At 44.2% G+C, this 19864-nt stretch overlaps 1 protein-coding gene across 1 annotated transcript in view; it reads left to right on the top strand.

The window, feature by feature from the left end:
- EXOSC10 (exosome component 10) overlaps positions 1-17092 on the top strand; it is a 207905-nt gene extending 190813 nt beyond the window's left edge. The window contains exons 24-25 of the mRNA XM_085609870.1: positions 15488-15564; positions 16157-17092. Of these exons, the coding sequence (XP_085465996.1) occupies positions 15488-15564; positions 16157-16187 (108 nt within the window). The 3' untranslated portion in view covers positions 16188-17092. The remainder of the gene's footprint in view (positions 1-15487; positions 15565-16156) is intronic.
- Positions 17093-19864: the final 2772 nt, after the last annotated feature.

Below are 19864 nucleotides of genomic sequence, written 5' to 3'. Positions count from 1 at the left end.
ACCCCAATCCTGCCAGGATTGCAAGCATTCAAGCTCTACGCGCAAAATTCGCACTACAACACTCCCTTCCAGCTAGAGTGTTTATGCAACTAATAGGGATGATGGCCTCTTGCATTTTCATAGTGCCTCACGCAAGACTCCAGATGTGTCCTCTCCAAGAGTGCTTAGCGCGCCAATGGAACCAGGCCCAGGGTCAATTAACAGATCTGGTGTTGGTAAACGGTCGCACCCATCGCTCTCTGCAGTGGTGGAACACCACAAACCTTTCCAAAGGTCGACCGTTCCTGGACCCGGTTCCCCAAATAGTACTGACAACGGACGCATCGCTCTCCGGCTGGGGAGCTCATCTACTACATCTCACCACACAGGGCAAGTGGACCCCTCAACAAAGTTACTCCATATCAACCATCTGGAGTTACTAGCAATCTTCTTAGCCCTAAAATCTTTACAAACTCAAATTTCAGGCAAGGCAGTCCTGATCCGAACAGACCACATGACAGCCATGTAATATATTCAAAAACAAGGCGGCACACACTCTCCACAGCTCTCACCTAGCACAGAGCATATGGAGATGGGAAATACCCCAGAAAATCTTTCTCCTAGCCCAGCATGTCCCAGGAGTCCAAAACGCAGTGGCAGATCTGCTCAGCAGGCACACACAACAAATCCACGAGTGGGAACTTCACCCGCAAGTTCTTCACTCGTACTTTCAAATGTGGGGGCATCCACAGATAGACCTCTTCGCCACCCACGAAAACGCCAAATGCCCAAGCTTCGCCGCCAGATACCCACACCCATCGTCCAAAGGAAATGCGATATGGATGAACTGGTCAGGGAGATTTGCGTACGCTTTTCCGCCTCTCCCACTCATTCCACTAGTTGTACGCAAACTACAACAACACTCCCTCACACTAATCCTAGTAGCTCCAACGTGGGCCAGACAACCGTGGTACACCACACTGCTGGAACTATCTGTAGTGCCGCACCAAAAACTACACCTCTCTCCACACCTCTTAACCCATAACCACGGAGAGATCCAACACCCGGACCCAGCGCAGCTCAACCTTGCGATCTGGCTCCTGAAATCCTAGAATTCGGGTACCTACATCTTCCCCCTGACTGTATGAACGTCATCCGAGAAGCTAGAAGACCTACCACTAGAGCATGCTACGCCGCCAAGTGGAAACGTTTTGTTTATTGCCATAACAACACCATCAATCCACTGGACTTGTCCATTCAACACATAATAGGCTACTTACTCCACCAACAAAGGTGCAATCTAGCCTATACATCCATTCGACTACACCTCGCAGCTATTGCAGCTTACCTACAAAATAGGCAACATCTCTCACTCTTTAGAGTACCTGCCATTAAAGCCTTCATGGAAGGCCTTAAAAGGATAATTCCCCCGACAGTGCCACCGTCACCTGTGTGGAACTTAAATATCGTTCTCACAAGGCTAATGGGGCCTCCCTTCGAACCTCTGCATAAATGCAAACTACAATTCCTAACATGGAAAACCGCTTTTCTTGTAGCCATCACTTCCCTTAGAAGGGTCAGTGAGATACAAGCACTTACCATTCAAGAACCCTTTCTCCAAATGCACCATGATAAGGTTGTTCTCCGTACCAACCCAAAATTCTTCCCTAAATTCATTTCTCCCTTTCACCTAAACCAAACAGTAGAACTACCAGTATTTTTCTCGCAACCACAGACCGTTGCAGAAAGGGCTCTTCACACACTGGATGTCAAACGAGCCTTACTCTACTACATTCAGAGAACACAACCTTTCCGTGAGACCAAACAACTTTGTTTCTTTCTCTCCACCACACAAAGGTAACCCCATCTCAAAATCTGGGATAGCTAGGTGGATTGTAAAATGCATTCAAATCTGCTACCATAAAGCAAAGCGAACGCTATCCATTCCCCCGAAAGCCCATTCCACACGAAAAATAGGGGCTTCCATGGCATTCTTAGGGAACATCCCATTAGATGATATCTGCAAAGCAGCTATATAGTCAACACCGCACACTTTCACCAAACACTATTGTGTAGATGTGCAAACTAAGCAACTCCGAAAAAACGGAGGTGCTCATCTTTGGACATCTCTCACCTTGCTGGTCGTCTACATGGTGGCCTCACTCATATGGGACCCCCCCCCCGAAACCAGTCACTTCGGTTAGAAACCTAGGAGTGATTTTTGATGAAAACCTGAACTTTATGGCCCACGCAAATAAAACAGCAGCTTCTGCCCACTATAAATTGAGGCTGATTAAGAAAATTCTGCCATTCTTACCAGCCGTAGCTGGAAAAACTCTGATAAGTGCCTTAGTGCTGTCCTCCCTCGACTATTGTAATGGCCTGTTTGTTAATGCTCAGGCCAGAGTGATCAATAAATTACAAACAATCCAAAACGCCGCAGCCCGTCTCCTGTCGAGAACCCCGAAATTCAAACCAATCTCAGATACAATAAAAAATTTGCATTGGCTCAAAATCCACAACAGGATTAAATTTAAAACACTCTGTATCACATACAAAGCACTGCACAACCAAGGCCCTGACTTCCTGAAGGCCCATCTTCGGCCTTCCCTATCCATTAGATCTCTCCGATCTAACAACCTCAATCTTCTGCAGGTACCTCGAACTAGAACAGTCACCTGGGGCGACAGGCGCTTTCTGGTGGCCGCTCCCAGGCTCTGGAACTCTGTACCAATTGCCATCAGAGAAAGCTCATCTTTGATGTTATTTCGCAAAAAATTGAAGACCTGGCTCTTTGGTCAATAACAGCTCCCATTCAGCTTCTGTGGGTACTTCACACCATTCTCCCAGCGCCGAGACGCCTACAGGCATTTGTTCGCGCTTTATAAATCTCAAAAATAAATAAATAAATAAATAAAATAAACAAGCTAGTGTGGGCCAGGCTGTACTCAAAACGTTAGTTCAAACCACTGCAACAGATACGGGTGGTCTCCGCTAACGGTGGGTACTGCTATATAATCTATGCACAAGTGTGTAATCTGCAGCTCATATGCCTCGAACGGAATATGCTACTTACCAGTATGCATCTGTTCTTGACATGTAGAGCTGCAGATCTACACACGCCCACCCGCCTCCCCGGCTACCTTTATCTGTTCCAGTTTATCTTATTTAGATAGCACACACATGGGCATCTTCACTGTTACTACTACGCTCCATCTTTCCCTGCTGGCGAAAAACAATCGGAGGATGGAGCCGAAGCCCATGCGCAATACCATCCAAAGGAGGAGTCACCGACCTCTTGACTTCCAAAGACTTTCCAAGAGGAAAAACAAACTGCAAACATCCGGGCCCAACACCAGATGGCGATCTATGCACAAGTGTGTAGATCTGCAGCTCTACATGCCAAGAACAGATGCATACTGGTAAGTAGCATATTCCTTCTGTATGTTAAACAAGTGTCATTCTTACCTTGTTCAAATCCAGCAAGATCAACCCTGAATCATCGGGAATTTAGTACCCTAGAATATCTCTCATATGGCTAATGGTGTTTTTTTTGAAGATTCTATATAATTGCCCGAGAGCAGAACATTCAACTCTTGATGCATTCTTTTTTTTTTTTTTTTTTGTCCTTTTTTTTTATTTTTATTTTTTTATAATTATTATTAAATACCTGGTTTGATAACAATAAATACATTTATATAATAGACAATCTGACATAGCTAGATTTTTACATTGTTGGTCATAAATAATACATAATACATAATCAGGTGTTTCATGATTCCATTAGATATAAAATACAAAAATATATATATTAAGAAGGCAGTTAGTTCATAAATATTAAACTAACATTTGGAGACATCTGAATACATTCTGTGTGTAGCTCTGCCCTACCATTGGGAGTTTCTCCACCTCTTCAGAGGAGCCCATATTTCTAACCCCAACTCCCTCTTCTTCCTTCCCCTACGACTGTATAGAGCAGATTCAATATTATGTATCCCAAGCAGTCTAGATAGCCACAGTTGAAACGTAGGGGCCAAAGCGTCTTTCCAACTTCCTGCTAACATTAAACGCAAGACGGCTAGACATAAAAACACAAAGGCTTCCTCCTCCATCTTCAGCCCCAGGTTGCTGTCGATACCGGTTATCATTAGGGTTGGGGATATGTTGATCTTTCTACCTAGCAGCCCCTCCAAAAACTTTTGAATCTCTTCACAAATTATACTCAATTTATTACATTGATAAAACATATGGATCAGATTGGCGGGCCCCTCCATACACCTTGGGCATTTATCATCTTCTCTTTTATTCCACTCATATAGTTTGGAGGGTGTATAATATAAATTGAATATGGTTTTGTAATGTTGTGACTTTAAATTTGTGGAGCGAAAGATTTTCCCTGCCATTTGCAATGCTTTGTCCACATCGACATCCGGATCACCTAGTTTCTACATCCAGGAAGCCTCAACCTTTTCAATATCATCTTGTAGACTTACTAACATGGTGTTATATACCACTTTAATTTTAGTCCCCCCACCTAAAATATAATCAAACACCTTGATTCTGCCACCTGGACATATCCTTGGTCTGATACCCATTAAAGTATTACGTATTTGTAAATATTTAAAGCCTTGATTATCTTGTATACCAAATTTCTGTTGAATAGTGCCGAAGTCTAGGATTTGCCCCCCTTCCCAGATATCCCCTATTCTTGTAACCCCTTGTTGTTCCCAAACTTTCCCCAGTCTATCATAACTAAGTTGAGGAAAAAGATTTGAATTCCAAAGGGGGGTATAATAATTTATTTTAGGCATTCCTATTAAGCTATAGAACTGATTCCAAACCTTCCAGGCATTATCCATCAATTTATATCGTGATTTTTTATAGTATCTTTTATCCGTTCTCCGTAACAGGAGTCCTATGGCTTCCCTGCCCAACATTAGTTCATATATAGATGGCAATTCTGAGATACCATATAGGTTATCTGTATGATGTTTGGCCGGTACAAATAGTGTTGCCATTTGGCTAATTAGACAAGAATAATGGTAGAATCTGATATTAGGCATAGCGAGTCCCCCCTTTTCCTGCGGCTGCGAGAGATATTTCATAGATCGTCTTATTTTGCCGTACTGCCAAACGAAATTCATAAATGTTGCCTCTATTAATTTCATTAATCCTTCATCAATCATATAGGGGATGGATCGAAAGAGATAGAGTAATTTGGGGAGCATAGTCATCTTCAATACATTGACTCTACCTATTATTGTCAAATGTAAAGCGTCTATTCTTTTTAAATCCACCGTCATATTTGCTAATAACGGGTCAAAATTATCTTTAATAATTGCTTCCGGTACCGGGCTCACTCTGACCCCCAAATATACTGCAGAATCAATGCGTCTTTCATCGTTCATTATAATGTTACTCGTACACACTATCTGTGTCTTACTATCATTTAACAAATATCCAGAGTCTTGTCCAAATTCATTAGCAATCTCTCTTATACTATTCATAGCCTGGCCTGGTTCGGGGGTTAATATTGCAAGATCGTCAGCATAGGCCAATAGTTTGGTCTCAAATTCATTACTAACTATTGGTCTAATATTATCACATCCTATCAATCTTTGAATTAATGGGTCTATATATAGAGCGAAAAGAATTGGTGAACAGGGGCATCCCTGACGTGTCCCCCTGGATATAAATATTCTTTCCGAACTTGTGCCCATTAATTGAATTCTGGCCGTCGGTTCAGAGTACATGGCCTTGATAGAACTTATTATTTTAGGCCCAAAGCCTCTATATTCCAATATCCCCCAAAGATATTTCCATGTGACATGATCAAAGGCCTTTTCTGCGTCGAGAAGGATCAAGGCCATCTGTCCACCCGTGGCAGCCTGCATATCAAAGAGTGAGATAACCCGCCTGATATGTTCTGTGGTCCCACGACCCGGGATAAACCCATGCTGACACGGGGAGACAAGTCCGCCTATGATCCTTCCGAGCCTTTTGGCCACTACCTTTGCGTAGATCTTAGTGTCACTATTAATAAGGGATATTGGGCGAAAGGAAGCCGGGTTCTCTGGGGGCTTCCCTTTTTTATGAAAGACTATTATGTTGGTTTCCTTCCATGAATCCGGGATTACCCCGGAGCTCATTATACCGTTAAATAAATCCAGAAGTATGATAACGATCTCATTCTGTATACATTTGTATACCTCTAGCGGAATGCTATCGGGCCCAGCAGCCTTCCCGGCACGTAAATCTTGTATTGCTTCTGCAACCTCCCCTTTATCAAAATCTTTCTCCATTACCGCTAAATCTTGGCTACCTAGACGTGGGCCTGAGTCTAAAAATTCACGACTGTCATCATCTGGCAGGTTCCCTTCCTTATATAAATGCTGATAAAAGCGTTTAAACACGTTTATTATATCTTCTGGTTCAGTACAAGACCTTTCCCCCTCTACTATATTAGTTATTTTATTCTTTATATTTTCCTGTCTGATCCGTAGGGCTAACAATTTTCCTGCCTGTTCTCCCGTCTCATAGAGCTTACCCCTCTGGGTCTGGTATTCATCAGCAGATTTTTGTGCTATCCCTTTAAGTATCTCTGCTTTAATACATATAATCTTCTGCTTAATCCCCGAGATCTCATCCCCCTGGCTAATATATTTAATATGTTGCTCCTCTGCTTCAGCTAACTGACTCATTAATCTGTTATTATTCTCCCGCTCTTCTTTCTTCCCTTTAGCTGAAAAGCTTATTGTTTCCCCTCTAAGAGCTGCCTTAAATGCATCCCAAACAGTGTTTCGGGATGCACTATAGCGATTCATATTAAAATACTCCTGGGTCCGCTTCCTTATATGTTCAACAAAACTGGGATTAACTAGAAGCTTCCTCTCAAATGTCCATTTTGTTTGTTTCCTATTCGGACTATCTACCGGAGTCTCCAGAATTAATGGGCTATGGTCCGACAACATTTTTGGAAGCTTCTCAATTGTAACATTCTTAATTTCAGAGCTAGAAATCAAAAAATAATCTAATTTGGTATATTTATTAAATGGGTGGGAAAAATATGTAAACCCAGGTTCATTTGGCTTCTTATTCCCCCAAACATCTATCAACTCGTGTGAATCCCTTAGAGCTTTTAATGCGCGATATACCTTGGGTTTACGGCCTGTATATATACTATTTTTGCCAAAATCGACCGAGATATTAAGATCCCCACATACTATCAGGGGTCTTGTTCAGTTAACTAATTCAATCTCCAGCTGTTCAAATAATTCGGGATCGTCCTGATTCGAGCCATATATTGTGAATATTGTGTATCCCATATCAAGTTCTACTAATGCCCATCTACCGAGGGCATCTGATAATTGGCGTTTTGCCCCCCCTACAAATGATTTATCCAAAATTGCAACCCCTCTAATGTTAGATGTCTGGGTAGAGCATGCCAACAAATCAAATCCTCTAATATTTAAAAGAGATCCTTTCGCCCAAGGAATATGGGTTCACTGAAGACAAACTACGTCTAAGTGATTTAACCATACAAACTGTCCTAGCCGTTGCCTTTTCCTCCAATCATTCAGGCCACCAATATTTATAGTGCCTACCCTAAGCCTACCCATTTTCTTCTTCTAAGAAACCACACCCAATTGATACAACCAACCAACATCAGTTTTATATAACGAATCTGTTTCAAAGTTACCTTGGTCTGTGCATGTGATCTGTGTGTGAAGCACTAGCGGCTTGGGTCAAACCAATTTAAACAAAATATTTTTTTAAATCACCCCATAAATCAAATTCAGCATATAACCCAAATAACGGAATATCTCTTCCTTTGGCTTTCAAAGCCATCCCGAGACCAGTATTACTACGTTTTTTTTATAGGTCTTTTATAAGTCCAAAGCATCCAGGTATTCTCTGGCTTTTATTTCCGATGCAAAAAATCTTGTATGCCAGTCATGAATAATCTTGAGTTGCGCCGGATTTATTAGATAGACCTGAATATTTTTCTCTTGAAATGGCTTTATTAGTTGTCTCAAACGCCAGCGTCTCTCTACAGTTGAGTGACAGAAGTCCGGCCGTACAAAGAAAGAGACCTCTCCCACTGATCTCCTTGCCTCTGGCCTAGCCTTTTCCGATATTGCCTGGCGCAAGAGGAAATTACCAAAGTAAACAAGGATTGCCCTTGGTTTGTCCCCCTCAGTAGACCGAACACGAGGTTTGAACGGAGTTCGGTGTGCTCTCTGGATCTCTAAAGCCCAGCTCCACTCTGACAGCTCTGGGAAGGCTGATTTAAAAAGATCAATAATGTATGCCCTTGTATCCTGTCTCTCCTCCCCCTCGGGAATCCCCAGCACCCTGAGATTATTCCTCCTTTGTCTGTTCTCAAAGTCTTCCAGCTTCCACTGAATATCCTTTATTTGAGCGCCTTGGGCCACCGTCTGAGTTAACGCGCTGGTTGCTTCCGCTTCTGTTGATACTATTCTTTCTTCAAGATTTGTCACTCTATCGCCCATGTTAGTACATGCTTTGGAAAGTTTTCTGACTACCCCCTGCATCTTTCTCATTGCGGCCTGTGCCTTTCGGCTATCTTGACGTGTCTCTTCTCTATGAGAGAGAATGGCCTGGTGTATTACCTCCAGAGTGGGGGAAATTGTATCCGTATCTGTCGGTGGTGTACCAGTACCCGATAATGGGGTAGCCGATGAATAGTCCCAGCTCAAATCTTTTTTTCTCCCGCCTCTGAATTCCGGGAGGCTGCATTAGCTTTTTTTCCCGTTACCGGGGGCTCTGTTTCACTATCCTCAAGTTCTGACTCTAGGTTACTAGCCCCTGGCGATGAGCTTAACACGTCATCTGACCACTCTGCCCCTTCTGAAACAGAAAAAAAAGCGTCGCTTGGCTCCTTATCGGTGTCAATTCCATTCTTACTCCCTGCCCCCGTATCTTTTGCTAGAGACGAATTATATAGCTCAGATGTCGGAGGGGAATGCCGGGGCCCCTTTCCTCCATCCTCTTCTCCTATGAGTATGGGAGCTTCCTCCTGCATAATTTTGCCACTCTCTTTAATCTCCTGGTTCCTGGCAATAGCCATTGCTTCTGTCTTATCTTGGGGGAGAGAGGCCAAGGGGGCAGTCAGAATTGCAGTCTCCAAGCTAACCTCAGTATCACTATTGAGACAAGAGCCCTCGCCTTCGGGTTCACCACCTTGAGTCTCTCCATCACCCCCCATACTCTTTGTACTCGGGATCATTAAGGTTCCAGAGATCCTTACTGGGCTCACCTCCTTACACCGCTTCTGTCATGTAGCAGCTTTCTCCATTGTCGCTTTTGTTGTGGTTGCAATTGCTGTGGCTGTGGCTGTCTCCGCCTCTGCCCGTGGTTCCCTTCCGCGCATCAACAGATCTGCAACGGAGGGGCCGGCAGGACGATTCTTTCCTGAAGCTCCGCCCCTCCCTCTCCTCAGCGGGTCCGATGCAGTGAGCTGGCGCTTTCCATCGATCGACCGTTCGGAGATATCCAGGCAAGCCGATGCATCTCCCCGTCCCCCTCGAGCTGATGCTGCCGCTGCCTTTGATCCGGATGCACTCGCGTTCTTCGGAGCGTTCTTTGGAGCCATTACACCGACTTCGCGAAGCCACTGAAGCAGGTACTTTAGGACGAGGCGTTCCGTTGATCGGTAGTTGATTTTGAACAGAAGCGCCAAAGCTCTCTTAGTGAGCGTCCGTATCACAAACATAGGGGGGGGGCTAAATTCTCAGTAGCAATACACCAGATGGGGGCCTAATTTAACGTTTAGACCCAACGTAGCCCGCTAGTGTTTTCACCCGGCCACCTAAGCGGCCGCCATCTTGCTTCGGCAACTCTTGATGCATTCTAATGTATTTCTCAATAGGGGTAGATTCCCTTGTGTTTGCCAGTTTGTTTGGGAGATGTAAGTAGGTTAACATGTTCAAGCTTACCTCTCTAGCGTGTGTATCTACTCCCGTACTTTCTCTGAACATACCCACCTCCTAATAATTTGACATTGGTTCTACATCTTTTAAACAACCCCCTTCCCACAATCCAACCTGTGAGGTTTTTAATGCAATAACCAATCTTACTAACCAGTCCATTGGGACAGCTGGTTAATTCGGGTAAACCAAGTTCTGTTTACCTACACCAAATACCATACCCCTTCCCCTCACTGTTTCGCTCCTAAACATGCTGCAGCCAACTCCACCCACAGCACATCTGGTCGATGAACAGCCACACGCACCAATCTATCATAGAGACTGTTCTTGTCCGTCCCCAATGTCCTTCAGTTACCCACCATGTCTCTTGCTGTGCCATGTATCGCTTCAGTTAATCAACATGTTCAGGAGTGTCTGTTGGAGGATTCTTGTTTCCTCCTTATTTTGTTGTGCTGAGATTTTAGGGTTCTACCCAGAGTCGTCTTCTTTCTATTATGGATCTGCTTTGGGTCGGTATCATCTTCTGGTACCTGTTCATTTGAAGTGTGCGCCTGTGCCAATAGCTGTACAGTGTCCTCTGTATCTCGTACTGCCCTTTCTCTGCCTTGCCAAATGAACTGGAAGTCAGAGGGAAAGATCCATCTGTATTGAATATAATTTTTATAAAGTTCTTTAGTGAGCTGCCAAAACATATTTACGCTGCAGACTTTGTTGCAGGGTTACTTTGTTGTTCTGAAGCATGATTTGGTTTGCTTTTCTAGTCTGAAGCTGAATATTCTCCTTCAATCTGTGGTCTGATATCTGTTATGTTGGTTTCTTCATCCATAGGTCTTGCACAGGGCTCTTGTGCTTTTCCCACTTAGCGCTCATATGATCCCATGGCAGTAGGTTGGTCAGCCTGTACAATTTCTCTAAACGGGTCAGTCAAGAAGGTGTAGAATCCAGTTCTTTCCACTTCCTCACTAGGGTTTCAAATTCTAATGTTTTCCTTGTGGGACCTGGTGCCCAGGTCTTCACTCTTCTCTTGTAAGTATTTGGTTTGAGATTAAAGTACAGCTATGGTAGTGTGCATCAAATGGCTAGAGGATGCGACGGAGTCAGATTGGCTTTTTGTAGATTCAAAATCGTAGGTCTGTTTTTAATTCAAGTACATCTTGGTTTATTTCTGCGTTCAAATTAAAGCTCTCCCTCATGATGGTTGTGTCAATCCCTATATTCAGCTCTGCCAGACATTCCTCGGATCATCTGTTGTGTGAGCCTGGGTCACATTAGTCAACATCTTTGCGTTCTACTTACTGTTTCTGTCCTGGGTTGCCAGAGAGATGGATATTGATTGTGCCCTTGATTTTAGGCTTCACTGTTTAAGACGTGTGCTTTTCTTCTCCAGCCATACACCTGACAGATGCTTGGGTCCAAGTTCCAATGTCTTTTCACATCTGATCTCCTTCCTCTAGATTGACCGGTCCTGTAACCTCCAAATGCTTTTCACTATAAATGTTCCAGGCGCTTTTATCTCACCCCCACATTAGGCAGAAGCACCTTTGACAGTCTCATTTTTTGTCTGCCCATGGGGTCCCTGTTCTCTGGTTCTCCGCCCCACTCAGTCCCACTTGCGCCTTTCTCATGGAATGATTAGAAAAGATTAGCTTAGTGGGGAGTAGCAGCGCAGCAGTGCTTGCAGTTGAGCCATATCAAGTCATTGTTTCTAAGGTTGTGGGTCTGGCATGTCCTTTCGTGAGATGACTCCATCTTCACGCAAGCTAGGGTCCATTAATGTCCCGGGTCACTGATGAATGGCCACAGCTGGGCATCTGCCCTCCAGCACCATTTGGGAGCTGCCTGCCTGCCCCTGCAGACCCCAGGAGCAGTGGACTACCAAACAAGTGATCGGTCTTCTCCGCAGTTCCTCGCCTTGGTTCAGACACCTCTTTTTCCTGTTGATGTAAGGGTGTCCTCTTCATTGGCTTTTCCCAATGCCTCGCCCATCTTGTTTCCTGAGGCCATCATTCTCCTCTTGAAGCAGGCTTAGAGGCCGATTGTGGCTGTCAAGGTTTTGTGGGGCTGCAATCAATTTGGGCGGTCACCTCATGGTGCAGTGATATCAGGCCCTATAGAGCATTTTCATCTGGCTTCCATAGGAAAGCATTTGCCTCTTGTGAAAACGACCACGCTGTGCGTTCTACAGATGTGGCTGGATTTAACCAGCCAGCAATGAAGCATCACACTCGATGTTAGCACACGGTCTTCTTAACCAGAACTTCAATATAACATTTTCCTACCCTTTTTTCTCACAATATTATGCCACTTATCTTTTCCTTTCAAATATTTTTGTCCTATCTATCTCCATTTGATTCCTGATCATCATAATCTTCATCGTTACCTATTTTTCCCCACTATTTTATACACCTCGTTGAACGAGCATTTCCACTTCTAATCACCGCAAATAACTGATCTTTCATAGCTTCACGCTTCATTAAGGGCCTGAAGAAATGCGACCACATCACCCCCAACCTGTTGGAATGCTACTAAAAATCGCTTCTCAGATAACAGCTATGTTAACAAATTGACAAGCATTCATACATTTGCTTTCCTGTATACAGTTCCTATTTGTTGTGAATTCTGGTTTTTTTTCCCCCCCGCTGTTTTCCAATGTTTTCAAAGAGTGATTATTCTTTTTTTTGCACTGTAAATAATCACGGAGATTGTTTTTCCAGTGCTTATAAAAAATTGCTTTAATTTCCTTCCTGTCCTCTTTAATTCTATTTGACAATCATTTCTACATTCTTCCCTGTTCCTAACTACCTTTTTTGTACCCTTTCATTGAATTTGCTCTTTCAAGTAAGTTTTAATAATTTCTCTCAACTCCTTCCCAGTCTAATTTCCCATTTTTCAAATGCCTTTTTCCAGCAGTCTAGTACCACCCAATGTCAAGGATATGCATGAATGGAGAAGAGTTTGCACCCCATTACATTGGATTGTAGCAGATAATAGGTTAATGGCGGGCATTTTCCCACACTTTCCTGCTGCTGCCTTGTTCTTCAGACAATTGGCATAAAAACCCTTTTGTGTGTAAGTGTTCGGAAGGATTGTCTAATAAATTAGTGTCCTTTTTGCAACTGTTAAGGCCTCCAAAAAGTATGGAAGATGTTAGCAGGAACCTGAGCATCTTTTCTTAACCGGGAGCTATTTAGTTAGGGTGTAAACATAGCAAATTCTCTAAACTCTACTTTATCCAGTCCCTAGGAGTGTTTTCTAAATGACCTTTGCCATTTGATCACAACTGGTGTTTTTCGAAAAACCAAACCACATCTGGCAACATTTTTGTCATATCCGGTACAGCTCATTATGCTAGCTCATAGCGTGTATGTTTTATGTTGTCAGAATAACTGGGCATTTAAGAGGGGCCATGGGCAACAGTCCCTTCACCCCAAGGCAGATGATGCTGCAGTCGCAGCCTCTATTAGCAAGAAGATAGACAATGCCTTTTATTTATGTTTTGGGTTTTAAAACATAAATAAAAGGCATTGTCATTTACAATACTAATAGCTTAAACTCTCGCAAATTCGAGACCTATTGCATTGCAATAAAGAGCCTTCTCGACCGCCTGTTAGATTGTAAATATCAGAGGAAGAGACCGGCCTGCGACGTCTTCAAAGTAGTGATAAATAGTGCATTGAAGATGATGTGTAAGTGTTGTAAATCAAACAGACACAAAGTGTGAAGTGAGAGTTACATATGATCTAAGCTATAAACACTAACAATGCGCTCCAACACCTTTCGCACTGTGATTACACTGTCGCGGCTCAGGAGGAAGAGTGGAGGGGGGGTTTATGTCCTGCCCTCTCCGTGATTTGAGTGTGCTGTGTGGCATTGCGTAATGTCATTGCTATCTTTGGCCTAATAAACATCCAGCTGTTGTAGGGCCCTGGCTTCACCTCCTGGTACAGGGCAGGCTGTGCTTTATGGCACGCATGGAGGGAGGGATGGTCTCGGCTGCAGCTCTGGCCTCGTACAGTGCCCCTGCTATTACTAATGAGAGAGAGGCACTGAGTTGGTGGCAGTGGCGGTGGTACTGGTCGTTGTACTGGTGATAGTACTGGTGGCGGTGGTGCTGGTTCTTGTGGTGCTGGTACTGGTGGTGGTGGTGGTACTGGTGGTGGTGGTACTACTGGTGGTGGTTGTACTGGTATTGGTGGTGTTGGGGGTGGTACTGGTGGTGGTATTGGTACTACTGTTGGTACTGGTGGTGGGGGTGATACTGGTGGTGGTACTGGAAGTACTGGTGGTACTGGCGGTGATGGTTTGTGGTAGTGGTGGTGGTACTAGTGGTATTGGTGGTGGTCTCATCTGAACAAAGGTGCGCGGCTGCTATTAAAGTGAAAGCGCAGAATGGGGCGCTTTTACAAATAGCATTTGTTTCTCAAGTCCACAAACAAATGCATTTTAAAAAATAATAAAACCGCCCTACTCTGTGCTTTCACTTTAATAGCGGCCGGGCACCTTTGGTTAGACGAGCCCAGTCTAAAGAAAGTAGCATGCCACCATTAAAGATAAAGCGGGGAACGGAGCGTTGGTTTAAAAAAACAAAATGGAGCGCCTGTTTGGAAAAAAAAAAAGTAGTCCATGAATAACTACATAAAGGCCTACAGTGTAATGAAACTGTAGTTGGCCGGTGCTCCTGGCTTCCAAAAGGAAGTGATGTATCTGGAGCACCGGCCAACAAAGAGCCAGTAAACAAAAGCGATGGAGCTATGAACCAATAGCAGGCAGCAGCTGAAATTGCACTCTGTAGAGTGTTTACAGGAGGTCTTGCAGGCAGCGCATGCACGCTGATGCTCGACCTAAAAAACCTATAGGAGAGGAAATCTGGGGGTGCTCCAGAGAGGAGTTTTAAAGGGGGATGGTGAGGAGTGTAGCCTTGATAAGAGAGGAGTGCGATTTGTGCATAAACTAACCCTCTTGTAGTTTCATCATAATATGCTGCATGATTTCTGGTATTTGACTGTGGGAATCTATAGCTATTAACTATCTCCAATCTAATTTGGTCTTAAAATCACTCGTTTCTCTCTCTGGTGAGCAAAGAGGAGGATATGTGATCTATTATCTAGATTGCTCACCTTGGTATCTCTACAACTAGGTCACTATTCCTGCAGCACCACTTAAACAGTTGTGTAATTCTGCAAATCATTTACCTTCTAAATTTGTAAAAAATCAGCTGTACACTTTGCTTTTTAACCATCACTCCTATAACTAATCTATCCTCCATGGCATCGCGAGTTCTGTAATGATGCTACAATAAAATATGTGTAAAATCTTGTACGATAATTAGTTGGACAGTGTTAAAAAGTTGGTGCTTGAGCGAGTGTGGATGTTACTTTGTGTATCTGACCTTTAGCAGGAATGGTGTCTATAGGAAAACGTATTGCAATGGTATCCTGCATGTGGATTGCAAAGTGACAGAACAGAATATGCTCACACTGGAGTGTACTCATCCTACCCATGGTGAGGGCAGATCTCAATAACAAATGTGTTAAATACAATTTTTTTTTCTTCCGCAGAAATTTCTGGGAGCTAAAAAACATAACCCGTCAGCTGGAAACCGCAGCATGTCGTTTCACGGAGGGAAGTCAGAAAGGTACTGCCAAAGCATTGTTTCGGTTAAGGTGACAGCATGCATAGCCCAAGAGTCACTCTATCTTCGTGTGCCTTAAAAACTCGGTATAGATCACGCATCCCATTGATTAAAACTCATAAACTGGTACAAGAAGAACACGAACTTTGCACTCGTAGTCTCCCCGCATCTTACGTGCTGTGTGTCTAAAAGGAGCAGTCCTCCTCGAAGTAGCACAGCTTTAACATGTTCGCTTTTTTCTATCCTGCAAAGCTGAAGAAATTGGCCGAGGCTTCCTGCTTCTAAATTCATTGTGGCTTAAGTTTGTGGGTACGTTGCCCAGGTTAAAGAGAACGTATAGAACTCTTATTTTGAGGGATTAGGACAAAAGGAGAGCGGAATCAGCCACACATTTAATGTGGCAGTATTCCATGTGGTGACGTTTATCACTTACACATCCAGGGCAGGGAAGAGACGTTCCTCAAGTAAAGTTGGTATCGGATGTTTGGTAAGATCAGTGCATCAATCAAGAAGTTGTTAATCATATGATTTTTAAACGTTTCTTGTGGTGGGAAGAAAGTCTGTGTTTTCTCACCCGTCGTCTTTTCTACCACAGGGGTTTCAAGCACAGCTGGCCGAAGAGATAGTACCTGGAACCAAAAGAGGGACATAATGAGACCATCTGAGCAGTGAATTTCAGGACCGCTGGTGCTGCAGGATTTGTGCTGGATTCTGTTTTTAATTAAATTCCACTCCAGAGAAGCAGCCAGCTTCCCTGGATTTTTTTTTAGCATCAAATTTGTTTTATGTTTGAAAATCTGTTTCCGGGAGGCAGCTATCCGGTACCTCATATAGCTCCCTGCCCCACATTCTCCTGAAGTGTAGAATCACCTACCAGCACATCCTGACTCACATTGACTTGGACAGGCATGTTGAGCAGCCAGAACAAAATAATATGTACTTTTACTGAGCTTTGCAGGCTGTCACGCCCAACAGTTGAGCAAACCAGTCCTGCAAAACGGCAAGAGATCACCTGCGTCAAGGAGTTAGTGCTGGCCAAGCATTCCTGGGACAAGATCAGCAATCTGATTCAATGTGGACTTCATCGTCAAATTAATTTCTGTTTTCTAGAATATCACTGGCCTATTTTGAGTATGGGGAAGTCTTCAAAGGGGTGAACTCTGGCCATTTACTTTGATTCACAATGACTAGTTTTCTGCTGCCCATATTGTTCACGAATTACATCTTTTTCTCTGCTTTGGCATTCTCTCGATTGAAATGTGATCAAAATGGTTGGGCATCATGCATTAACCTATCATGCAAGCAGCAGTAACAATTGCACTCATTGTTAACTTCCCTTGTAACAACTCTGCCTTTACTTAGCCGGGTGGAGGAATCAAAACTTTGCAGTGGGTTACTCCGAGAAGAGTGTTTGGTGGTCACTGAATCCAGGTGGATATTTTTTATTCTTATTAGTGTGAGGTATGTCAGTTCAGTAGTCCTGCCGTTCATGAGCAGCTGCCTACCTGCCTCATTAAATTTTAACTAAAAACTGTTCTTTTGATGACTTTTCTTAAGCAACACAAAAACAACGTTTGTGCTGCAGGCCACAGGTTTGTCTATTTTCAGAGGGTGAAGATGATTAACTGGTTTTTCCATCTATTTCGATACTGCAGACTTGTCAGGATTTGTCTGCAATAATTTCCTGTGATTACTACGCGTTTTACAATCATCTTAACTTGTTTCCTCCCGCTCCTATAACGTGTATTGGTCTTCTCTCTTTCCATCCTCCTCTCTGCCTAGTTGGGAATTGTCTGCACTGCAGGCAGAAAAGGGAAAGGCTTCTCTTAAAGAATGCTGTTGCTTTAAGTAATGAAAGGGTCAACAGTGTAAGAGTTCTAACTTGTGTGCAGGTCCTACTTGTGTCACTAATCATCCCAGGCAAAACTGTCCCCCCTCCTGTCAGTCTAGGAATCTGTGTGTACAATGCATTTATTACAAAACACCTTATTTAACATTGCACCTTTATCAGTCCCTTCTCCGCACTGTATGACCCAAACACTTGCCAAATGAGGTGGAGAGACAGAGATTCATTCCTTTGAGAGGCGTCCACAATGCTGGCATCCTTCCACTTGTCCAGTGTAATGGAATCCTGTGTAGCACTGCTCCCAGACCACTTCTTTACAGCGGATAACTGTCATTTTCAAATTTCCGTCCCATAGCAACATTGCTAGTGCTGGTGAAAGTTCTAGAGAATGTAATTAATAGTGCTTTTGGATGAAAACAAATGTTCTATGCCCCAGTCAGAACAAAGCTTGGAACTACATCTGTACTGCTAGGCTTCTGAGATGATAGCCCAGTTCATGGGTGATGGTACTGTGTCCATGCTGCTTGTGCTCGATTTGTGGCCTGCCTTATATTCCAAGGATCAGGCGAGCTGGCGGGGTTACATCGAAAGATTGGCAGCTGCACCCACTACATTACAGTGATTCCATTTGATCATAGATGAGGTAACATTAAGATTTATTTCACTCCCAACCAACAACCGTATAATATGGGGTTTACCTTTTCACCTGCATTCAACTTTTATTTAAGGCTCCCGTTAAACGTTTGCTCTAGCCTTTGTAAGACTTGTATACAGGTGAAGGGCATCCAAAAATACTCTTAAGCTACATCCTCAGATTTACCTGATGCTTGTTGCTTCTGATATCCGGGGGTTCATCCTAGTATGGCTCTGCAAACTGGGCCAAGTACAACCTCTTCAGCACTTGACTGGGGACAGGGGGGCGTCTGAAGCTCGAAACTCCACAATCTTCTGGCAGTGCAATATCGAGTTGTCCAACGCATTGTTTTACTTTATGAAAGAAAAGTACTTGATAAAACACAAAAACGAAATATTGAACAGGCACAATTTAATAACCTGGGCACTAGGACCATTGCACCTCTGTCAGCTAACCACATCTCTCCTCTCTGGGTTCCCGCTTCCTTCTCTAAACTAGAAGGTTCTGCCCAATGGGTGAGTAAGAGTGAGTGTCTCAGTTAGCATGAATCAATGTTCGGTTGCAAGTTATCCTCTCTAGTAAATCTAGTGCACTCAGTTTACCACAATTGTTAGTTTATGGTATCCTACCATACTGTGCATCTCTGAAGTCCAGGGTTGAGGCTGTCGCTCTCCTACTGGAGTCAGACGCAGTGTCCTTCATCTCCACTGAGGTCTTGGGAGGTGTGGAGGAGGGTGGAAGGGAGGGTTGGCAAGAGTTGAGGACAGGGGCCCTCCCACCAGGAATTTCAGGTTTCTTAAGAGCCACTGTAGCCCCAGGGGTTGAATCTGGTCACAATCACCCTCACACCTGCTTTAGGGCCCTGTTTGTGGTGTGAAGGCACAAGTGAACATCGCCATTATCTGGGTCACAGCAACATGGGATGAGCTGTGTTTGCACTTGTTGTTCACAGCTGCATGGAATTAGCTGCAGTCATACTTCTTATTCACAGTGGTATGGGATAAGTTGTGCTTGCACTTCTCTGGTCACAAGGCACGGGGTGAGCCACAGTCCTACTTCTTGGTCACAGCAGCACAAACCGTTGTGATTCTTTAGTTTCTGCTTTAAACTATATCTCGGAATGTCTGATGCCTGCCAACACATGGGCCATGCAGATCATTCTACACCAGTGGACTTCAAATGTTGTAATGCCGCTCGCCCTGGTGGAAATAGAAATCTGATAGAGACTACTAGCCGCAGATTCCTTAACGTAGAATTATCCCCAGGCGTGAGACTGGACCCGGAAAACTTTCTTGCCCAGCATCTCTGTGCGCGGTACCACGCAACTCCGCCCGACGGCCTCCGCAGGCGTGACTTCAGTGAGGTCACATAAGCCCCACCTCAGCGCGCTGACGTCAGTTTTCTTCTTTTCCGCGTGCAATGCAGATCCCAAACTTGTCCCTGCCCTGTTTCAGGCTTTCTTTTTCCGCTTTTAGGCGATTTCTTGAGAACAGTGTGCGAATGCCTTCGGGCTTTAAGACGTGCTTGTCTTGCGCGCACCAGATGTCGGCGACGGATCCTCACCCCATCTGCATGTGGTGTTTGGGGGAGCACCACGACTCCACGGACTGCGAGGTGTGTCAGCAAATGTTGCCGAAGTCCCGGCTGGAGTGCCGGATGAAACTCCTTTCGGCGCGCATGTCCCGGTCGGCTTCGTTGCCATGCCCGTCCCCCGCGGAAGGCTTCAAGACCCGCCGCTTCAGTCTCCGACATCGTCCCTCTCCCAGGCCACAAGGGCGTCGCTGTTGGTGTCACAGTTTGTCCCCGAAGCCTGGTACCCGGCC

This window comes from Triturus cristatus, chromosome 1_2, assembly GCF_964204655.1.
Source record: "Triturus cristatus chromosome 1_2, aTriCri1.1, whole genome shotgun sequence".
Classification (NCBI taxonomy): domain Eukaryota; kingdom Metazoa; phylum Chordata; class Amphibia; order Caudata; family Salamandridae; genus Triturus; species Triturus cristatus.
Note: the sequence above shows the minus strand (reverse complement) of the source record. Positions and strands in the feature narration are given on the sequence as shown.